Here is a 23,712-nt window from a genome sequence, read left to right as displayed (position 1 = left end):
TCATATGAAATACAAAAAAAAAACACTGGGAATGACCAAATCGTCGGGCAATTCCATTTGCGTCTTTATTTTCCAAATGATATCCCAGTGAAAGTGTTTTCGTATCTATAATACACTACAAGAAATACTGTCATTGGGGGCGGCCTTAATCCATTTTCGTTGTGTCCTGTATCGGTTTTGGGAGCAATGATAGACACAAGGGAGCCCTTGCATAAAGAGTGGGAAAAGGGCTCTTCATTGGATCCATATCATTTTCAGTTACATTTTAAAATCAGTTGAAAAAGAAAAATCAGTTACATTTGTTGACTTGGATCCAATCATGAGCCCTTTTGCGGCTCTTTATGCAAGGGCTCCCATGTATCTATCATTCCTCCAGTTCCAGACTTAAAAGTCGGTTCTCAAAATCCAAACCAGTGGCACTAAACAAACACAAATAGATAGTACTATCTAATCGTCAAAGTAAGATCATTCATAAAATGAAGTAGCTCTTAGTTTCGAGTTTTTATATGGTGGCCGACGGTCAAGTACCGTCAAAACGGTACCCCCCTTGATATTTGATCCAACAGCTACCCACTTTTTAAGAGGCTGCTGTTGGATCAAATATCAAGGGTGGTACTTTTGAAGTACCACCATCACGTGACTTGACCGTCGTCGGGCATCATATAATTTCTCCTCAGTTTCAAGTTTCAACCTAGAAATAGGACCAAGTAAAAAATTGAACTTGCATCGCTGAGATTTCACAAGAAAAAAAACTACGAACAAGATGAAGAAAAGGAAGAGGAGGAAGAGAACAAATCAGAGAAGAGAAAAAAAATTAAAGAAGATGATGGAGTAAGGAAATATAAATTTTACGATGATAGGTGTTTCTCTATTAGGATTAAAATCTCAAATGTTTAGGTGGATAATATGCTCTTGCTCACCTTGTCCTAAATGTTTAAATGGCCGTTACAATTTCCAAAAAAGTTACACCTGGCTAGATCATATAAGACAAGTTGAGTTCGTAAGATTTGCTGTTAAAATTTAATTAATAAATAAAAATCTGAATAATGATGGTACGAGTAAACTATCAAAACAATAGAAAAAAGGGAATTGGTAGCGCAAAACGCACTTCGCAGCTGCCTACTGTGTCGCACTTCAAACCAGCCACCTCGTCGATGGAGACACAAGCTGTTATCCCATTCACGAGGTGGGTGGTCTGACGTGCAACAGACCAGCTGCGAAATGCCTTTTGGGATGGAAACTAGCAAATCCCTAGAAAATATATCTTAAAATTAGCAATTGGATGAAGAAAATAATGAAGAAATCTTTAAATACATAAAAGCAAAGAGGGAAAACAAAAAAAAAACCGGTTAGGAAGAAGTAAAAAATCTAATGCATGTATGTGGGAATTTATAATGATTTCGACATGATTTCCAATACGGTGGGGCCAACTTCAAAGGATGAAAATTGTTCATTTGCAACGTAAAAAGGTAATAGCCGTAGATCATCTCCGTGAGAAGATACTAACACTCCCATCTATATATCGGAGGGTTAGGATCATCCTATGGGATGTGGCCCCCCAACAAGTGAAGGGTTTAGAACATCTACTAAAGCGGGCCCCACTGTACTTTCTCTAAAAACTACTAAACCACGCGCGCTCACCATATAAAATCCTCGCATGTTGTTTATGTGTATCATCAACGGAAAGATGATTATTTAAGAAACTCGGCACTTTTTCTTTACACTTTAGTTTAGCTGACGAAAAGGGGAACATAAGAAATGAAGGAAAATATTTAGAAAAAGAGGTAGCAGACAAGAAGATGGTTGCTTCTATGGAGTGTCGACATCTGTGATGAGTCTGACATGTGGCGTCCTCTCCGTAGCAGTAAATGGGGGGTGTTTGGATGAAGATTCGTACGGAACCACCATTCGACACGTTTGCTTGCCAGCCCCATCGGGTACAGATATTACAGCCTTTTTTCTTTTTCTTTTTTCTTTTTGATAGTAGGACGAAATCACCTTGTTTGTTTTCATTAATTGGCTGTAGAGAGCTTTTCAGGATCGTAATAGCCTTTGACAGTTGGTTAAAATGGAAGAGACCCTCTGATATTTGCACTGACATGTTTTGATAGCTTTCTAACCGGCTGTAAGAGGCTATTACGATTCCCAAAAAGCTCTCACCAGCTGATTAAAAAGGAAAAGACATGGTGAGCTAGTCTTGTTATCAAAACGTATGTGGTAGTGAAATTTCGGTAGTCTTAGCTTTAACAATAATAAAGGAAAATATATATATTTGTTCCATCATTTTTTTATAATTGCAATAATTCACCTCGTCTTTTACTACTGAACCATGTGTCAAAGGTTTATTTCCTAGAAAACTCGATTTAAAAAGAAAAGACAAGTGAGTTACTGAGAGTATCAAAACATGGTCGTGGTGGGTTCAAGATGTGAGTCCAAGTTGCGTTGATATTTTGGTCGGTGGTGAGGTCTGGTGGGACCAATTGTTATAACCTGATTTTATTGGTGTCTGACGCACTATCTTTTGAGAGAGAGAGAGAGAGAGAGAGAGAGAGAGAGAGAGAGTCTAGAATTCAGGATCAACTGTGACCATCTGGTCTAGGCTAGAGTCCCAAAAGGCCAGATGTAGATGCAATCAAGACCGTTCATCTTGTAGAAATCATTGAGGAAACTCACATGATCTTTTGGCCCATACCCAATGGAGATCCTATGTAGTAGAAGAAAAATAACTAAAAAATTAACGGTTTAGATATCATTGGCTGCAGAAAATGAAGTGTAGAAATTGGAAACACGAGAAGAAAAATGCTCTTCATTTTTTTGCTGGGTCCTACCATGGATGGATCATAAACCAAAAATCAGCTGCATTGGATAATCATGACCCTCCATTTGCAGTATCAATGTTATGGTAACGTTCTTAGCCGTCCATTCGACAGTACTCCAACATGAATGGTTAAATGAATGGGTAGGATTGGGCCTCCATGGAAAAGGACAAAGCCAGCGATCATTAGGTTCAGAAAACAGATTTTTGCTAGCACTGTCGGACGCCAGTCGGCTATCTTTACGTTGAGCCGTTCGTTTTTTTGTTTTATTTGTGGGTCCCAATGATCAACGGCAGCTGACGAGTATCTCTGCAAAATACGCATTTCTCTGTGTTTTTCCCTGCGACTCAGAAAAAGGCTGAAACATGTCAGAAGACCTTCCACTACTTAAATGCCAGCCCCGTACACACCATCTCTCTCCCCACTGGACAAAACCAACAGCGGTATCTGGTTTTTTTGTCGTAAAAGCGGTTTTGTTTTTCTCATCCTTTTAAAACTGAAATCTCTCTTCATTTCTCTTTTCTGAGTCTGGGCTTTGCAGGATAGTAAGTAAACTTCAGTTCTGGCAGTGTTTACCGCTTAACGGTTTTGGAGATTCATGTAAAATGGCACCTGAAAATTCACCTGCTAAAATTTCTCTGTTTACAGACACAGGTACTAACTCTTCTCTGTTTCATTCTTACCGTTTCTTGCTTTCTTTCTTTTCATTGGGTCCTTTTTATTTGTGTTTGTTTGGTAATTTTTTTGTAGGGATGTTATCGATGGGAGAACCTTCTATTGGACTTGGGCTTGGGCTTTGGCCTGGGTTCGGGTCTAGTAAATCTGCTTTCACATTTCTTCAGTTGCAGGAACTTGAACATCAAGCTCTGATCTTTAAGTATATGATGGCAGGAGTGTCTGTCCCTTTTCACCTTGTTCTCCCCATTTGGAAGAGCGTTGTAAGCTCTGCTGGTGGGATTTATAAGAACCATCCTAGCTGTAAGTTGAACTGTCTTACTCTTTTATTTTTCCTTTTTTTGAGTGATTTTATTTGGATTTTTTGGTGGGTTTTTTCCTAGTGATTTCAGGTAGGTTCTTCGGGTTCCTTCAAGTGAGTCAGTGGGGCTGGTTTGATTTGGGTTTTTTGAAGTGATGATTTGAGTGGGGTGTTTTTGCAGGGTTGGGTTTTAGTAGTTTGTGTTTTGATTATAGAAATAGCATGGAAGCTGAGCCAGGAAGATGCAGAAGAACAGATGGAAAAAAATGGCGTTGTTCAAAGGATGTGGTACCCGATCGAAAATACTGTGAGAGGCACATGCACAGAGGTCGTCAACGTTCAAGAAAGCCTGTGGAAGGCCAAGTTGCTACAAACAACAGTCTCTTAAGAAACCCCATCGATTCTAATATCCAACTCTCCATTTCAATGCCAATAGGGCTCGAACTGATGACCACAAACACCACCACTAGCACTAAAAGCAATGCATCTTCAAGGTTAGGCTTCTCACCCACCAGTGTCTTTCAAACCAGTACCTGTAAAACAGAAGGCCTGTTTATGAATTAGATTGTTAGAACTTAGGGTCTTAGACGTGCTTTTCAGGGGTTGTTAGAGATGTAAGAGACAGAGCTGTGGGTTTCGTGTGTTGAGGGGAATCTGTTAGGCTCCACTTCTTTATGTTTTGTTGTTGTAACTTGTAAACGTATGGGCTTTGGGAGTAAAGACTAAGCTCTTGACTGTTACTGCACCTTAATTTTTTTATTATCTTTTTCAGTACTGATATGCCGTTTTGTGTAACCATCAAGTGTCGAAAGGTAACTAGTTTTCTTCCTGAAATTGCTTGCACATGAAAATTTTACTGAGTCCCGAATGTAAGTAGGAAATCAAATGGGAGGTGAAAGTGGATTGATCCTTATCTACTACTTCATATCGTAACATTCGAGGAAACTGTTGGCATCGTCAGTGAGAGGCAGAGCTCCTTGTAATTTAGTAGAGAAGGGGCAGAGGATGATAAATGCCGTTTGCAGCTTTTGCCCAACACAAAGCTAGGGAAAACGTGGATGATGTTAAAAAAAGGTGTTTTGTAGGTGGTGAAAACGTGGATAGTGGAGAGCTTTGCTTTAATAGGCCTTTTGCTTTGGAACTCCAATATCGTAAAAAATCATGCCATCCCAATTTTCTACTCCAATATCTCAGTAAAACAAATGGGGTATAAACGTCATAAACGTTACGGCGGTAAAGTTTGTCACTCGTGAAATTTTATGGGATAAATATTATTCGTGTTTTTATTTGCATTTAGGGCCCGTTTGGATGCCTCATGTATATGATGTATTTGGATTTGGAATTGAGTTTTGAATGCAAAATGAATAGATCTAGCAGCTTCTGTTGAGGGAGAGAGAGAGAGCTCATGGGCGGGGCAGGTCCAGAGGCATCCCCATCCCCCGCTTTGGGGAATTTTTGCAATCCCCCACCCCCGTGTGGGGCGGATCCCCGTTTCTGCGGGTTTAATTGCCAGCCCTATTGCTTTGGAACTCCAATACTATAAAAATTCATGCCATCCGAATTTTCAACTCACATCCATGACATCTCAGTAAAACAAATGGGGCATAAAACCTTACTGTTCCGTTTGGTTGCTCGGGGTGGTTCGGAAAGTAGTGGAATATGAAGTCAAAAGAAGTCAAGTGGGAGGAGATAAGCATTTTGATTTGTCTAGAATTACCTCAGAAAATAGCGAAGCAATGTTTGATTGCACGGCATATCCTCAGGAAGTAGGAGAATAAGTAGGGGTGTCATTACCAATATAGGGATAGAGAAAAGAGAGATAGAAGAGAGAGGATCATTGCCCAGAAAATTCAACCAAAATTCTTTAGTTTTGAAAGGATTTACTTTTAGAGGGACAATGAATCCACATCACCACACAAGTAATTATTACAAGGGAGACATCCAAGGGAGTCCAATGCTATTTTGGCAACCAAACATGGAATGGCATGCCAAATCCAAACCACATCTGATGGCTGTCGAGCTTTTGTGCAACCAAACATGGGAGACATCCAAAGTTTGTCACTCGTGAAATTTTATGGGATAAATATTATTAGTTTTTTATTTGCATTTAGTTTGTCAAACTAGCAACATTTATATGAGAAATTTGTACCTAAAAAAATGAACGAACATCTCTCCACCATCTACATAAGGCCCATTTGGTTGCACGAAAAAGGTGAATTATAAATTCCTCCGACCACCCCCTTTTGTGTAAAAAAAGAGTGGTCATAATAATTCATAAATGTAATAGTGGGTGGTTGGAGGAACAATAAGGACTGAGCATATCACATGATTCGTGTTTTTATTCGGAAATCAAAGTAAAAGGGCATAATTTTCTTTTCCTGCATTGTTTGGCTAATTGGGTGGTTTGCTTGCCATTTTCTATATGCACATCTTGTTTGGTTGCTATGTACTATTCACGTGATCACAATTCCTTATGCAACCCATTTTTAGTTTTCTAAATACAAGCCATTTTTCAGTGTTTGACTTTCCTCTTAATTCAGGAGGAAAGGAAATAATTAGATGGATGCCTATTTTCCTGTCCCGTATAATCGGAACATGCAAATTCACGGGCCCATTGGGTTTAACACAAATCTTGGATTGAGAGGAGATTGTGAAGGGAGGAAGAGATTACATTTAAGCCCATGTTTGGCAACCTTAAAAAAATATTCCATGAAAGTTGTAAGAGTGGGCGGGAGACGAAAAATCTTAGGAGGGTGAGTGAGGAGCATGAAAACCTCCTAAAAATCAGTAAAACAAAAACTAATGTTAAGTAGGTGATTTTGCTCTTCACCAGTCTTCTAGGAATTTATGATGCTCTCTCCACCCGCACGGGTTGGCGTGTTTGGTTGCCAAAAAAGTAGGAATTTTTTAAGCATTCGGACATGATTTGAAATCCAATACAACGTTTGGTTGCTTTTTTCATCCAAAAGCACATTTGACTGCTGTGATTGTCGGATCCTTGTCTGCTGACGTGGAAGGGAAAAGGGAGCCGAATTGTAAACCACAAATTCGGAGTTTTTTTTTTGTGGAATCTAAGTTGGAATGGTATGTTGAAATGACTCTTCAATAAATGAGTCTTTTCCCACCAAACTTTCACACTTTATCATGACAACCAAACAGCTGTTTTTAATACACCCCTAAAATCCCATCTGACTTCCATTCCACCGAAAGCCAATTTGACTCCCTATTCCACATCCACCCCTGACCCATCCATCAACCAAACATAGCTACTATTACTCCACGAGGTAACCACGGGGAGACTACTCAGCCTGTCTTCTCCCTATTGATTACTTAAGTTTTAAGATTTTCCCTATCCCTCCTGCTCATACCCTTTCACACAATTGGGTCTACCAATATTCCATAGAATATTTTTAATGGTTGCCAAGCGTGGCCTTAATCTTTTGTATGTACGTAATTTAGTTAGTAAATATGATGAGTAATGAATGAATTATAAGTAGTATTTTAGATTTTAGAATTTGATTATGTAGACGAGTATCTTATAATATTATTCTACGTATATATAAACAAATTTTTTTTATAGCATTTTATTAACATGAACAATGAATTAAACCTGTTTTTCACTTATCTTTTTATTGTTATTCTTGCTTTTTAGACTTTTTCTTCTATTCATTTTATTCTTAGGTTATAGATGTTTTACACCTGCCATTATGACTATTTTTTGCCTGCTTAGATGCCCCACATGAAATCTCTGACTTGTTAGTGAATGAGATCTCAGAATAACAAAAAAGAGAAGCATACATGTGTACTATACATGCATACTGTTATGTTATGTTTATCTCTCGAAATTTAACCCATATATACTCCTATATAGCCACCATACGATTGCAATGTGGGCTCGAAGGGCTTACAATTGAAAGAGCTGCTTGAAATTGCAAGTTTCATGTTTTGATGAAACTAGACGGGATTAGGGTTGGGATATCATAGAAAGTCTTAGTTGTAAACTTGTGATGCGACTTTTATAATCTTCTTATAGTGAAAACTCTATGAAAATCTCATGTGTTCTTGCGTATGCTTGTTTGATTTTTCCATTTTTCCTTGCGTTTCCAATGAATTATAAATCAATCATTTTCATAACAGTCTGGTATCAGAGTAAAGTTAGGTTTTGTCATGATCATTCAAATGACAAGGTTCGAGATGGATTAGTTCTCAATGGGAAGTTTAACTCTGGCTTATTACAAGTCAATGTTCGAGATTTCTTAACACAACAAATTCTACTCGAGGCGCTAAACAAAGATTCTAGGAGGAGAGTTTTTATATGGTGTGGAAATGCTATTTCTGGCACAACCTATTTACGTTTTGGTCCACCAAATGGACGGTTTGGATCATCCTACGGAGTAAGTCGTCCATTTGATGAGCCACGACGTAAATAGATTGGGCCCCAAATATCATTTCTACATGACAATCCCAACCCTCTTGTAGCAGGATCCAAGCTCTAGAGGAGGCATGTTGGCCTCTACATGACAAAATCAATCACAATCCAGATTCAATTCAAGTAACGATTGCACACTATGCACACACCACGGTGATATTTACGAAATAGAAGGTGCACCATTGATGGTTTGCAGGCTTCACCACATACGGACTCATTATGTTAGCCATTGTGCTGGATCCATTAAGCCATCGTACGATGGCCCCATTAGGATCAACGGCTCTGATCGTCAAACGCGGGCTGCAACGCTACATAAATCTTCTCATCTCAATCTTGTGTGATTTTGGAAGAAGAAGGATGGGAAGCGAAAGCAAAATGGGGGAGCAGAGAGGTCGTTCCCTCTTCGATTTCCCATCCAATTTTTTTAATTCCTGTTCTCTCCTTTCCGACAATTCTCAATCCACTTCTTCTTATTCTCCATTCACCATCCCCTCCGAAACCCTAGAGCACGATAACTTGAAGAAGAAGAAGAACAACAACGAGGAGGAGGAGGAGAAGGGCACTAAGGTAATAATCCCGAGATGGTCGTGCAACACGTGCAAAGCGGAATTTGATTCCCTCCAAGACCAGCGCTACCACTTCAAATCCGATTTCCACCGTTTCAACGTAACCTCTCTTCCTTTTCTCTCTATATTGATTTCTGCTGTTTGATCTTTTTTTTTCCCCTTCGTTTCTCGTTATTTCCTATCTAGGGTTTTGATATAGATATATAGTATGCCGTATTAGAATTTATCGTTTTATTTAATACGTGGTGCCAGTGAATGTATAATCATAATTTCAACATAAAGAAGGTATTTGAATCGATGAAATCCTTAAAACAACCTTAGCTTCGTCACTAGATTTCGACTTCTTTATCTTTCTACTGTTAGATAAGAATGGATTTTCCGACATTTCATCTTTGTCTTTCGTAAAACAACTTGATTTTGTAAAATTAACCTGTTTTAAGTTAGGGCAATGATACCCTGTAGGATAAAAGGGGTGCGGATTTATCATCACCCTTTAAGTTATTGAATTTGAAGTGGCATTGTTCCGCTGGCGTGTCCGCGCCTGTTGAGTGGTGAATTTGCCTGCGTAGGAAGACTTGCTGGGTAGCGGCTAGTGTCTTGGTTAAATTACCTTGAAGACATTAATTTTTAACACTTTGGCCCTGCTTGTTTTAGATTTTTAGAAACTGATTGTTGGACTCAAAATTAAACGTAAATTTTAGTCCAACAATCAGTCTTGGACTCACAATCGGTTCTCAAAATCCTAGGGCCTTAGCAAAAATGATTAATTCGGACAAGTTCCGTGTCCAACTCCCAATGTTTAAACAGTGCAATTGTGTTGCAACTGGGTTATTCCCAAGTGTCAATTTAACATTTCAAAAGCTACTTCATAAAGGAGTTGATCTGCTCAGTACGTGAATGATGGCTGGTGAGTGGTGACCTATGTGCCCTTTTCCCTTTTGAATTGGTAATGAAATTCGTATGCATTTTATAGAAGTTACTGATTGTGGTGATTTAGGAAAACAGTGAAACAACCCTGTGATTTGGGTATGTTCCCCTAATGTGTGTCACACACACACAGACATACAAACACACACACACACACACACACACACATGTATATGTATATATAGGCATTACATATGGTACAATTTATGCTTGTTATTATATATTACATGGCTCCTTCTTGGGTTGTTTTAGGCTTCAACTGAGAAATTTGTAAATTGGTTGTTGTCGACTTTATCTTTTACTTTCCAAGTTTCTATTTATTTTTGTGTTCATTGTACAATTTCCAACATTTGTTTGGTGTTTTTTTACCTGTTAATGTTTATTTTTAGGTTAAGCTGAGTGTGGCTCGAAAGAGTACCATCAAGGAAGAAGAATTTGATGAGTTGACCAGTGAGTCTCTATTCAGAGACTATGATGTATCTAGTATATCAGGGTCTGAAGATGAGGCTGAGAAGGGGTCATGCACCAATGCTGGAATAATGGGGAAAGTAGGGGAGAGGGGTAAACATAAATTGTTCATCCGTCTGAAATCAGGAGATGTAGTTTCTGTTTGGAAATGTCTGCTGTTGGATGAGTCTGAAGATCTCTCATTCGAGAATAATAAATTAATTGCCAAGGAGAATGGTGGATGTATGTCGTGCTTGCGTGAGGACGAGCTGGTTGAGAGATTAAAACGTTTGATACGTGAGCCCAGGGATAAAACACGGCTAAGGACTGTGTTGCTCGCAAGTGGTGGGCACTTTGCTGGCTGCGTCTTTGATGGGAATTCTCTTGTAGCTCACAAAACATTCCATAGGTTGGTGAATGATATCCTTCAATGTTTCCCGTGTTTTACTAGAAATTTAGTGTAGACCTTCCATGAGTGATATTTCTTTTTTTTGAAATGGTCCATGAGTGATATATATTTCATGCCTGTTTTTAAAGATGCCTCTTACTACATCCGTACCATAGGTCAGTGAAATATTTAATGCAAGTATTTTCCTGTTCTTGTGTCAAACTTCCCTACAAGATTGTCTTGTAGAGTTTTTGTGTAATATTTTTAGAAGTGCCTCTCATGATGTGGCATTCTTGAGTGATCTCTTTGAAGTGAGATCTGCTGGATGAAATAGTTTCATGGATTTTTTTTTTAAATTTTTTTACATTCAGTTACAAAACAAGTGTATATCTGTATTTTATGTCTTGATTTTCAGTACTGTGTACTTTGTCGGATGATCCTACAACACATTACTTTGGCATTTGTGGACCGTGTTTCTATAAAGTTTTCACTGACTTGCTGTATTCATTTTGAACGACCACTTCATATCTTTTTTGACTGCTATGCCTAATTTTCATTTATTAAAGAAAAATACTCATATTGGGTGCTAGAACTTCAGTTACATGTGAAGTCATGGGAAATTAACACTTCCAACTGATATATTATATTTTTACCAATTACTATGTATGGGGTATCCTTTCAATTTATTCTTTATCTGGAAGAACAATGTAAATTTCATATGTCATTCATATCAAGTTGATCTAAATGCTCATGGGGGAGTGCATGCTGTTGAGGTGTGAATTTTGCTGCATTTGTCTTTTATTTAATGTGAAAACAGAAGGAAACCCATAGCTGCTTTCTTTTTGTCACATATGCTTTTTAAGATCACTTTGTCTTTATTAGCTTGAGGAAAAAGCTTTTGTAAGAAACCCATGGCTGCTTTTTCCCATATACTTTTTAAGATCACTTTGTCTTTACCAGCTTTAGGAAGAAGCTTTTGTAATTACAGACTCTACATAGTTTGCAAATCCTTTGAGTTGACGATGTAACCTTTCAAACAGGAAATATAAATACAATTACGTCCAAATGGACACTACCCTTTAGTTAATAATAGTTGCAACCATACCTGATCTTAGGCACTTGCCAGATTAGATGTTTTACAAAGGAATAGGCAGATGTTCTAAAATTAATCTCCTATTTTTCAATCTGCATCTCAGGCCTGCAATTTCAGTTATACTTCTCACAAATTTGAAATCTGCGGACAATATAATTCATGCTTCTATGTGTTCTCAAAACCAAGGTTTTAAATTTCGACCAAAATCCGAAATTTCAGGTCTCGGTCGAGACCGAAACCGAAAATTAGGTAAAGTCGAAACGCTACAAAATTTCGACCAAAATTAAATTTCAATCGAAATTTCGTTTCCCCCGAAATTTCAGGCCGAAATTTAAGGAATATCTCCAAAAAATCAGTTTTTTATTCATTATTTAATATTATCCCGAAATTTTGGGAATTTCGTCGAAATTTGGTAGGTGATAAAATATTACTTTATTTAATTTCAATCGATTTCGTCCGAAATTTCGGTTTCGGTGAGGAACGAAACGCCGAAACCGAAATTTAAAATCTTGCTCAAAACTATGTTACTGCATCCCATTATCCATCCCTCTTGCTCCCCTTGATTATTCTTTAAGGATCAGTTCAGTTGCACGTAGTTGCCTCAAGGAGTAGTGGTGAATCTGAAGTAGTCAATAGGTGTAATATCAATGAAGTAGTCTCCTCGTAGAGTAGTGATAAGTAATGTCTAGTTGTCAACTAAAGTAGTTTCTTGGTGCAAAATGTCATTACCAAAATAAGGGCGCAGTAAGGGTGCTATTACCATCTTATATATATATATATATATATATATATATATATATATATATATATATATATATATATAGAGAGAGAGAGAGAGAGAGAGAGAGAGAGAGAGAGAGAGAGAGAGAGAGAGAGAGAGAGAGAAGCTCTATATCACAAGACTACTAGCAAAAAAAAACCAAACTTTTTTTCAATTAGTTTGGTGGGGGACAAAAGTCATGCCACATGGGCAGACAAGGGAGAGAACCGAGAGACAAGGCCACTAGTCTCCTTGTAGTTCGAATCAAAACATGCAACCAAACAGTTCTAGAAGATGATGTGGCACCCCAAAGCCGGTCAAAAGACCTTGCCCAGAAATTTTGCAACCAAGGCAACTCTCATAGAGCTATCAACCCAAAGCTCCTGTTTATTCCCATCGGCAAGGCATGGTATCAACTGAACTATCGCTTAAATAATTTCTTACTTCCCAACATGCAATTACTATGTTAGCTACCAGTTAAATCATAGATTATATGTTCAGGCTTGGAAATATCTTAAACATGGCCATGTTTCCTTGGAATTTCCATTTGCACAATGCTTGAAAACAGAAATGTGGAATATTTTTAGACCTACAACTGCTTTAATATTTTCATTGTAGTCACAGAATCTACACTGCTTCATGTTCAGTGTTTATTTTAGTTTATTATTTTTTTTGGGGTAGGAGAAAGTTGTTGAAATGTGCACCCTTACTGCGCCCTTATTTTGGTTTATGGTTTAGTTGAAATTTGTTGAAAAAAAAATAAAATTGAAAATTGTTGAAATTTGTATCTATGATTTAGTTGAAAAATTGAAAATTTCCCTTGGATTCATGAAAATTGGAAACAGAATGAAATCTGAATCTTATTTTAAACCTCCTTTCTCAAGTTCGGCTATTTTTGGCAACATTACTATACTTAAATTTTTCCCGTGACTGGGTTTGACTCTCTTCTATTGTTTGTAGGTATGTGGTTAGGGCAAAGGCTGGCAAACAACAATCAGCAAAAGATGGAACTGGCAAAGCTGCAAAATCGGCAGGAGCTTCTCTTCGGCGGTACAATGAACTTGCTCTAAAGAAGGTATTGAGCCCTTTTTTGTATAACACATCCATCATTTAGTAAAATCTGTGTAGATTTTATTGGTTCAGTTCACTCCCATCTTTTATCCTGTAATATCCAAAATTGTTGATATTTGTCTTTAGAGGATGTTTCATTGACATTGCATCGAATTTCCGACCAGATATTTCTATTAGGGAATATTTGATAACTCCCTATTCCAACGTTTGGACTTAAATTTTATTTCTTGTTTTACTGCCTTATGTCTTGTTTATAATGGTGCACTCTGCACACGACGGTGAACTATTTTTTCTTTTCTTCTCTTTCTTTTTTTCGTAATGTTTTCTCTCCTTATGCTGCTGATAATTTTCTTAACTGCATTGTTCAAGGAAATTCAAGAATTACTTGCTTCTTGGAAGCCGTATTTGGATGCATCCTCACGCATTTTCATCCATGCTCCATCAAACAATCGGCAGCTGTTTTTTGATGGGGAAAAGGTGCATTTTAGTCGTCAGAATTGCGTATTACGCCATCTACCTTTGACAGTCCGTAGGCCTACGTTGAAGGAAGCGAAACGCATATATAACCATCTGACACTTGTGGTCAATGAGGTAGAAAAGGAAAAATGTTTAGAGGATGTAGAAGACACACTGTCATGTTCAAGCAGTGTCGCAAATTGTAATCAAGAATCAGACAAAGAGAAGTTACAAATTCTCTCGGGAATTGACGAGACTCCGGAAGCAAGTTCAGGTCTCGAAAGTTCCGGTGGGTTGTCCATATCCAGTAATACGGAAGATATAGATACAACACTTGGTGCAGATAAAGTAACACCTTTGCATGAGGCAGCGAGATCTGGCAATGCTGAACTAACTCTGGAGCTTCTTCAACAGGGCTTGGATCCTTGCATTAAAGATCCAAGAGGGCGAACACCTTATATGATGGCAACAGAGAAGGAAGTCAGGAACACTTTTAGACGGTTCATGGCTTTAAACCTTGATAAGTGGGATTGGCATGCTGCTAATGTCCCGAGTCCACTAACAAAGGAGATGGAAGATTCTCAAGCAGCAAAGCAGGTTAGTTGTCCTAGTTATTTATTCTTTATTTCTACAAATTTTGATATTATTTGCTGCACTAATTTGGATCATATGTATTCTGCATTACACTTATAAGATTTGTACTCATTACACTGGAGTTAATATATAACTGCGCATTGCTCTTGATGTATGGTTTTCTCGAGTTCTTGACACTGTTACCTTTATTATGAGCGGGTAAAACATTAATTCTATGCCATTTAATTTTTTCATCAGCATGGCCAATTTGAACTAGGTAATCCGAAGTATGTGCCATAAGCCTTCAGACCGTGCTTAAAAGCTTTTTAGTTGGAAGTTGTTTCATCGAAGCACCGTAGTAAAGTGCTCTATTGTAGACATTAAACAGAGATTATTATTATTATTACTATTATTATTATTATTGAATGGTATTATTATTATTATTATTATTATTGAATGGTATTATTATTACTAGTGGGACCACCCATGAGATGCATTGGTTCGAACGAAAAAAAATTGTAATACAAGAAGGTTCAATCAATAAAAAATGAGATTAAAAATATCTTTGCTAAAGAGGGAGAACATTAAATCACTACTAAGAGAAGGAAACATAAAAGTTTTCAACAAATCCATGGAAGATCTTGAGTTCATTGAAATGAGTTAAACAAAATCATGCACAAAGAAACATGCAAAGTCTAACACGTGGTAAGCAAGAACTTCTTTTAGAGTTAAATATAGACAGGCACTAAGAACAATATATTGTAGAAGAAAATCTAAAGGTTAAACAGTACAACAATGGTGACCTGCAACATCTATGAAAGAAAAGCAAATAGGTATCCAAGCAGTAAGAGTTTGGCATTGGGCAAAATACATCTCTCATCACTTTCAGCAGAAATGTCCCTCGCAGCAGAACTGTATTTTGAGTATATTGTATAAATTCCTGATTCATAAAGATAGATGTTATAAATAGGATAAGTGTAATTTAAGGGATGAACAATCTTGTAAATATATAAGAGTGGATTTGAACATTTCAATAGGAAAAAAAATCAGTGAGATACATACAACTAAATTACCCATTCTCCCCTGCCTTCAGATAGATGGGAGTTTCATTGAAGACCGTACTGCACACATATGGCAGGATGTATATACAGATCTTATTTTGCTCTCAGCTTTTCATCTTCCGTGAAGATTGTAGTACACACGAATATGCACGGCGAAGATAGGAATTACCTGAATTTCTAAAATGAATCGATCACATTGGTGGGCATAAGTTTCAGATTTACCAAGTGTTTAGGCTGATCAGAGGATTACTTTAAAAGAAGCAATTAGCAATACATAGTGAAGCAAGAAGTATACTAAGAAAAGAAATGAATCGAAGGACCATAGATAAATACCAGTAGTGTCTTGTCCCAAGAAAATAGTTTGGACTGGAGTCAATCCGGGAAAAAAAGGGCGGGGGTGGGGTTAACGCTTGAAATGAATATGGAAAGGTAGATATGCGTTTGGAATACCCTCTGGAAAAGAATCAAAAGAAATATATTTAGGAGAAATCTTTTGGAAAGGAGATGCTTTAGGAGAGGAGTAAACCTTTCGGAAAGGAGAAGTTTTAGGATCTGGAAACGAATCAAAAGAAATATATTTAGGAGTAATCTTTGGAAAGGAGATGTATTAGGAGTAACCCTTTCGGAAATGAGAAGTTTTAGGAGTCCATATAAATCCAGAAAGGAAACTTATATAATTGATTCCATTTTTATTTTTGATTTTGCGGTTTTAGCATGCGTCTTTGGAATTCTTTGTGTTTTGGGAACTCGAAGTTGATAACCTTTGGAATTCTATGCGTGGGAAGTCGAAGAGTTAACAATAGAATTGGTTGTTAATTTTATGAAATCTTAATGCCAGGTAAATCTTAATGCCAAGTAGGAAATTAAGATGCCACATAGATTTGGGGGAGGAAGGGGAGGGCTGCCACATCAGCGGTGAACAGTAAACCTCCCTTCCTCTTTATTTTATATATATATATATAGAGGAAAATGATTGTGAGCTTGAAGCTCATATAGCTTATATGAGCTTGAGGGCCCAAACACATGTGGGCTCATATTGTTAGGATGGTTCAAAGCATTCATTTGAAAGGCCCTTACATAGATAGGGTGTGTACAAAAAATCAGCTCCATAGAATCATCCTAACCCATCCAAAAGTGGAGGGCAAAATGGACAGACACCGTTGGCCACAAATTTGCCCATTTTTGCCCTCCGCTTTTGGAGGGGTTAGGATGATCCAATGGAGCTGATTTTTAGTACACACCCTATCTATGATGGGGCCTTACAAATGAATGGTTTGGATCACCACAAAAAAATGTGGGACATGTGTTTGGGCCCTCAAGCTCATATAAGCTACATGAGCTTCAAGCTCACAATCATTTTCCTCATATATATATATATATATATATATATATATATATATATATTATTATTATTATTGAATGGTACTTGGAATTGAGTTTTGGGCAAAAAAGTCTTTAATTTATGCTCTTGGGAACTAGAAACTGTATCAATGTTATGCGGAAATGGCATCCCAGGGGTTTTGGAGTCATGAAGAGAAGTTTATTTTACTCTTTGGCTGGTTTTTAATAAATTTCTTGTCTAGGTAAAATCCAACAATTTCCGTGTGCCATATCCATCTTGTCATAAGTTTCCTTATTATTATTTTTTGAATGATTCATAGGTTTCCTTATTTATACCTTAAAATTACTAAAAACGCTCTTGAATAGGTGCATTGGTGTATCTATATGGTACCATTTAAGTTCTTCAGACCCTCTCTCAAATCTCAATTGACTACCATCAAGTCAAAATGTCTTCTACCTTCTTGTGGGGACCATCCAAGATGCCGTGTAGCATCAAGGAGTTGAGAAGATGGAGTCCATTGTTAATGTTAAAAGTGTTTTCTTTAGTTTTTAGAGTATTATTTAAGTCTTTTTAATTCATAGGGCGTAGTAGTCTTTTCCCATCAAAATCATTTAAGTTCTTTGAGTTATGAATGTTTTAAATTGGCCCTACACATGTATTAAGAAAATTCTAAGTAGGGAGTCTTTAAGTCATTAGAGGGTATTTTAGTCCGAAAGTGTTTGGTTTTTGTTTAGGAGTTTAAAACTTTCTAGTTCTCTTTCTTTTCTTATATGTTTGTGTGTAAGAGATCCTAGGGCACTTCTCTTTGATGCTTTGCAATGATGTAATGAATAAATATTTGAGCTTCATACTAGGTTAGTTACTACGCCTAAATTCTTATTTTTCTTTCTTTTATCTACTTCTCTTCTTTCCCTCTCATCCCATCTCAGTTGGGATTATAAGCTGACACCCTCTTATACTTCTCACTTCTTAGATAATTTTCTCCATCTCCCCTCTGTCTTCTCAGATCTTCTTCTTTCTAGTCACATTAATGGTACTTAGTAGTTAGATGGAAATCATATCGTTTTAGATTCTTAATATTATGAGTTGCAATTTGTACCAGAATTTCTTTTTAATTTTATCATTTCTAGATGAAATTTTCATGCAGTCTCTATAGGTGTTCAAGTACTTTTTCCGAGATTACTATATGCTTGAATCTTATTTGCTTCTTTTCTGATAGAATCAGACCTAGTTCTTTTGATAGAACCATCCTTGATGAAGGGATACTGTGGTGTTCCTACCTTCATTTCAATTTTTTGGAGAATATCCCTTTTGGGAGGCCCTTGGTCTCTTTAATCGATGCGAATTGTGGTTTTTAAGCATAACGATATTAAACTTGGTAAGTGTTCTTTCTTTGTGTGCCCAGTTAAGTGCCCTCAAAATAGGGATTTATGTACATAAATTCATAGAGAAGAATGACATCTTTGGCTGTGTACTGTATATAAAGGCAGGTCTCCCAAAGACCATGGTTTTCAATTTCTAGACCAAAATATTTTTTTTCCATCCCTACCTAAATTCATACAAAAACCAAAATTGTAAGTGTAGCAGTGATATATTATACCGACATATGTTACATTATTATATTTATATGAATTGCATGTAAAATGTGGTGTGTGTGTGTGTGTGTGTTTTATATAAATTTATATGAATTCCATGTGAAATGTGGTATATACTGAATTATTAGTTGTTTGATGTTGTTAAACTTATGAGTGGTTTTTTATGCGACTGTTTTTTAGTTTGTATTTGTACTTCTTCTAGCACTCCCTAAAGTTTCATCTTAAATATTCATCATTTGCATATGCTTCCATATGTTTTTGTGATATTATATGATTGCCACTGAATTTGTATCTAAAACCGACATGTTTCCATTTCCGTCACAATCAAAATGCATAGCAGGCTTGAAACCTTGCCATATACATATATTCGATGTGTGGTAAAATTTTGAATTCTATGAAGGTGTTGCATTTTATGCCTCAGGGATGTGTATGCTTGGAATACCATAATTGAGGGACTTCTAATTCACAGGCTAGACAGCCTGCTTTAGAAATTTTCTAAGAAATGCCAGAGGAAGGGTTTGAACCGTATGTGGTAACATTTGTGACAAGTACGGCCTGTTGGTGTTTTGTCTTGTCATTGAAGGGATAAGTCCTACTATTTATTGTCCTGTTTTTGTCAAATTTTTTCAATGTTTACTGTTTAGTTGTCTGCAAAGAAGCCTATGACTCGTATGAGCATTTCTTTTGGGTTTTGGCCACTTTGAAGGCTACAATTTAAACCGAATCAGTTGTATGCAAGGATTGAAAGCTGATATTCCCGTTTCATGTATTATTTCATCCTTTTGCCTTCCGATTCCTTTTCTTTAGCCTGTGCATCACACAGGAGAGTCTTGCTAGTTGTATGTTTAGGGCATGAAAGTTTCACTATTTGTATTGGTTTTATCAATTTTAAATCTCAATTTTGAATCATGTTTGTTAATGAAGTAAACCCTGTGGTTCACTACATAATGAGAGTGCTTCCTATGATGCTTGGTTAGTTTTAAAATACCCAAGCAGAAATCTAATTCTACTTTGTGACATTCAGGCAGAGAAAGATGCTAAGAAGAAAGCTAAGGCAAAGGAGTTGAAGAAATTGCGGAAAGTGAAAGAAAAGGCGGCTCAGGTGCACTTTATTTCACCCTTGTTACTTCGAATGATTGCTCTACAGCTGTTCAGGGATGTTCATTCACTCTGCACTTTGGTTCTCAGTTTATAACTCCATATTTCCCATGTATCATTGTTCCTGTGGTCTGAGAAAATTGGATTCTATGTTTTAGAAATACAGAGTTGAGTGTAATCACTTTAGTTGATTTCAACTTGGATTTGGCAAATACTTAGATATGCCAATCTGCCTCTTATTTGTACTTTTAGATATCTTCCTGTTTCTACAAACAGGAGGTTTTTGGATAATAAATATAAGAGGGCTGCTAGCAAAATGGAAATCCGTTTGGTAGAAACAAATGGGATGGAGATCCATCGTGATATGTGTGCATGAAGACAAGAAGAGAGCTTGAATCCCCCAATTCAACAGTGAACTGAAAACGGTGAAATCAGCGGTCATTTTATATTCGTTCTTTTTTTCAAAACAGATTTTTGTTTTGAAAGTGTTTTCCTAAATATAATCGGAAAAATTTGGCGGCCTTCTATGTTGTTTAAAAGCTTATAAATTTAAGTTTCTCTGTATCTATAGCTTATAGCTATCAGTAAATTTCTCTATAGCTAATTAGCTATTAACTGTCTATACTATCTATATTGATCTATATATACTATGCATAATAGGAATACTTCCGTCGCTTCCTGTTAAAAACCGTTAAATGTAAATTTCCCTAAATGGCTATTAAAAATCTTATAAACGTGAGCCTTTTTAATGCTATTAAATATTTTGTAAATGTAAATTGCTCTATGGCTATTATATATCTATTTGTACTATAATAGGAAAACTTGGTTGACCCTAATTTTATTAGAAAACTTATAAATTTAAAATTTTCTTTAACTATTAACTACCTTATAGATATTTAAATTTCTTAATAGCTATTAAATAATACATGTTTAGTTTCTCTATAGCTATTAAATACATTATGCATTATAGACGTAAACTACTTTATAACTATTAATTACCTTACAGTTTTAAGCACCGACTCCATATTTATGTCATAAAAATTTGCATGAATAATGTTTGTTCATAGTGCGTGCATGAATAATTTGATATTTCCACCCATTTTTCCTGAAAATGACTTCATTTTTAGGAGAATGCAAACGATAGGGGGTGGAAATGTTGGGAAAGTATTAAAAAAAAAAAGGTGGGAAAGGGGTATATATATCATTTCCCATACATAACCTTCATTGGGAGCCCACCCCAACTAGTTTGGGAGAAAGGCTTAGTTGAGTTGAGTAGTTGAGTTTAACCTTCATTGGGACAGTCGGTCCAATCAAGTATAGAAGGCAATATGAAACTGGAAATTCCCCACCCTCAAGCTAGATTTGGGAAAGGAAACTCCACTGCATTATCAAACTTTAACGAACTCCACTGCTTATAAAGACATGATGCATTTGGTTTATAACTATCAGGTGATCACTGATGCCTGAAGTTGATGCTTATGATTTGTATTCTAGTTTTGCATCTATGACAGCCAGATATTTCATGTTGGAGTATCCATTATCTTGTTGTCTTGATGTGCCTATGGATATAACACACGGTTCTAGTTCATGATTACATGAGTTATCGCCATGCTATTATGTGTTAAATTACATCGGATACTGTATTTGTATGGAGAACATAATCCAAATCAAGTTATTAGAGATCCCCACTAGGGTTATTCATAGGTACAGAATCCTTCACTCAAATATATTATGCGTCTGAATTTTATTAACATTCAAACGTAGGCATCTAATTCTAGCACTACTATCCACATTGACTTGTATCAGCACAAGTAACCAATAAAATCTATTCATATGGGCTACCTATTTTGTTCATACTATATTAAATATATACTTTCTTCTTTTATTTTCAGTTCCAGAAGTCATACTGCCGTAATCTACGCTACCTGGATTCACAACATGGTGTTACAGTTGAATATTTATTGTTTGAAATCTAATAAAGATTTACCACACCCACTTAGGTTTCAAAGATTTATTACATACATCTTGTAGCTGCTTGGGGGAGCCTTGGCGCAACGGTAAGGTTGCTCCATTGTGACCTGGTGGTCACGGGTTCGAGTCACCGAAACAGCCTCTCTGTAAAGCAGGGGTAAGGCTGTGTACATCTAGCCCTCCCCAGACCCCACAATGGCGGGAGCCTCGTGCACTGGGCCGCATTTTAAAAAAAAAATCTTGTAGCTGCTTTAGAAAAAATATTTTTGTCAACATTTGATCACTGCTGATGTTGTTGCATGGGCACAATTGGTCCTCTCCTTTTTAAGTTTGCGTAGTAATATGCGAGGGAAGAAAAACCTTTCTCCATACTTCATCTGGAATGATCTTTCCATTATGGTTCTTTTATTTCTTTGGGTTCCACATCTTCAAGTCAAGACACATTGCATTTTCAGCTAATCATGTCGGGTTTGAAACATGCAGGAAAAGGCGGCCCTTCTGCAAAATCCTCCCACAGTTTCACGCGGTGAGGGAGCTGTGCCAGTTCAAGTTCTTCAAGGGCAGACGCATTCTCATGGTGGAGCAAAGATGTCTAAAGAGGTTAGTCTTTGTAAAAATTACTCCCTTTCCCATAAGCAGTATACTATATGTTTCAAACAGGCAAATCTAGATTTTGTTTTGTTTAATCAGGAGGAACTGAAGAGGGCTCAGGCAGCCGAGAGAGAATTGAGAGCAGCTGCAGCTGAGAGGAGAATAGCAGCTCTCAATGCCATGGCTAAGAGTGCAACCACCAGTTCAGAACCCAAAAGCGGAGAAAGCGATATTAGCTGCTCATATTGTAAGGCATCCTTAGCTGGTAAAGTACCCTTCCATAGATACAATTATAAGTATTGCAGCACATCATGCATGCATGTACACAGAGAGATGCTGGAGGTTGAATAGATAACTTTCTGTTCTTTACTGCTCTTTGATTTGATGATTGTGGTGATTCTTGATTCATGGTCTACTCAACCTATTTTATGAAATTGTGCTCTGTAATTACCACTTGAATTATGGGTCCCCCTTGCCTTTCTGGTTTATTAAGTTTTGTCACCCTTTGCTTGTTGTCCATATCTCTCAACATGCCTTTTAAAATAGGTAAACTGTATAAATATGATTTGATAGGTAATGCACATGGGGAGTTGCCAAAAAACACAGAAGGCGACAAACCCACCCCCAACCAAAATGGTGCCATGTTCTATAATACACGCCTGTAAAGGGCACATTCCCACATGATTACTTGTAAGGTACCTTTCAGTCCTCTGTAACTCTATTGTAACATATCCAACGCCAAGCATCTTCTTTTAAATGAGAATTGCATTAAATAACCAAGGCAAAAGAAAGGGAGGTGGTCTCAATCAAGGTTTAAAATTTCGGTTTCGGACCTTGGAATTTCAAAATTTCGGTCGAAATCTGGTACATAACCCGAAACCAATATTTTATTTAATATTAAATTTCGGCCGAAATTACCGAACGGTTGAAATTTCGGAAAAATATTAAATTAATATAAAAAAACTGTTTTTTTGGGTCAAATTTCGGATTCGACACAAAGAAAGCAAGCGCAAAATCAAATAAAACATGAGAAAATTCAAAAAACACAAATAATTAAATTCTTCAGGTCAGAGTCAAAATTTCATCAGTATCCACTCTATAAATTCCCGAGCACACGAGCCAATCTGACCCACAATTATCTGATCTTCCTACATGCTGAATCTAAACGCCATGACTTTAAATCATTTACTCAGATCTACTCGATGACATCAGCTAACCTCTACACCTGTTACCATCACCCATCCAACTAAATTGATGGAATTGCCCCTCATAACCAAGTGATCAATTAAAGTCTGATCTATCACCTGATTTCAAATCAAGAAGTCTAGACGTTGGCCTCAGAAGTCGTCCTCACCGACCCTGAAAATGTCTATTTCACTAATCATCTTATTTTGGGAAGTGATACTTATGCCCCTTCTGATCACCAGGGACGCCCAGCACCAGTGTACGTGGCAATCAAACCCACTGGATTCTTCTGACGTCAAGTACATTAGCCCCCCTTTAGCCATTGATACACTGGTGGTGGGTGTCCCTAGTAATCAGATGGGGCGTA

At 37.1% G+C, this 23,712-nt stretch overlaps 2 protein-coding genes across 3 annotated transcripts; both read left to right on the top strand.

Moving 5' to 3' along the window:
* Positions 1 to 3,233: 3,233 nt before the first annotated feature.
* On the top strand, positions 3,234 to 4,570 carry LOC143876596 (growth-regulating factor 12-like). Of its 2 annotated transcripts, none has more exons than XM_077378299.1 (3): positions 3,234 to 3,470; positions 3,708 to 3,794; positions 3,974 to 4,570. In XM_077378299.1, exons 1-3 carry the CDS (start codon positions 3,422 to 3,424, stop codon positions 4,354 to 4,356), a joined length of 519 nt encoding a protein of 172 aa, XP_077234414.1. In that variant the 5' UTR covers positions 3,234 to 3,421; the 3' UTR covers positions 4,357 to 4,570. The 2 variants fall into 2 exon arrangements, with proteins under 2 accessions (XP_077234414.1, XP_077234413.1); XM_077378298.1 differs by having other exon boundaries at positions 3,235 to 3,470; positions 3,567 to 3,794.
* A 3,894-nt stretch (positions 4,571 to 8,464) lies between these two features.
* On the top strand, positions 8,465 to 22,677 carry LOC143877431 (zinc finger protein-like protein). The gene is made up of 7 exons (XM_077379472.1): positions 8,465 to 8,887; positions 10,104 to 10,570; positions 13,363 to 13,477; positions 13,843 to 14,526; positions 19,525 to 19,602; positions 22,053 to 22,169; positions 22,260 to 22,677. The coding sequence occupies exons 1-7, from the start codon at positions 8,480 to 8,482 to the stop codon at positions 22,509 to 22,511; spliced, it is 2,121 nt and encodes a 706-aa protein (XP_077235587.1). The 5' UTR covers positions 8,465 to 8,479; the 3' UTR covers positions 22,512 to 22,677.
* Positions 22,678 to 23,712: the final 1,035 nt, after the last annotated feature.

The sequence above is a fragment of the Tasmannia lanceolata genome, unplaced genomic scaffold, assembly GCF_043159265.1.
Source record: "Tasmannia lanceolata isolate RefF3 unplaced genomic scaffold, GAP_Taslan_0.1 ptg000005l, whole genome shotgun sequence".
In the NCBI taxonomy this organism is placed as follows: Eukaryota; Viridiplantae; Streptophyta; class Magnoliopsida; order Canellales; family Winteraceae; genus Tasmannia; species Tasmannia lanceolata.
The sequence above is the reverse complement of the archived record's forward strand: the minus strand, read 5'-3'. Positions and strand labels throughout refer to the sequence as shown.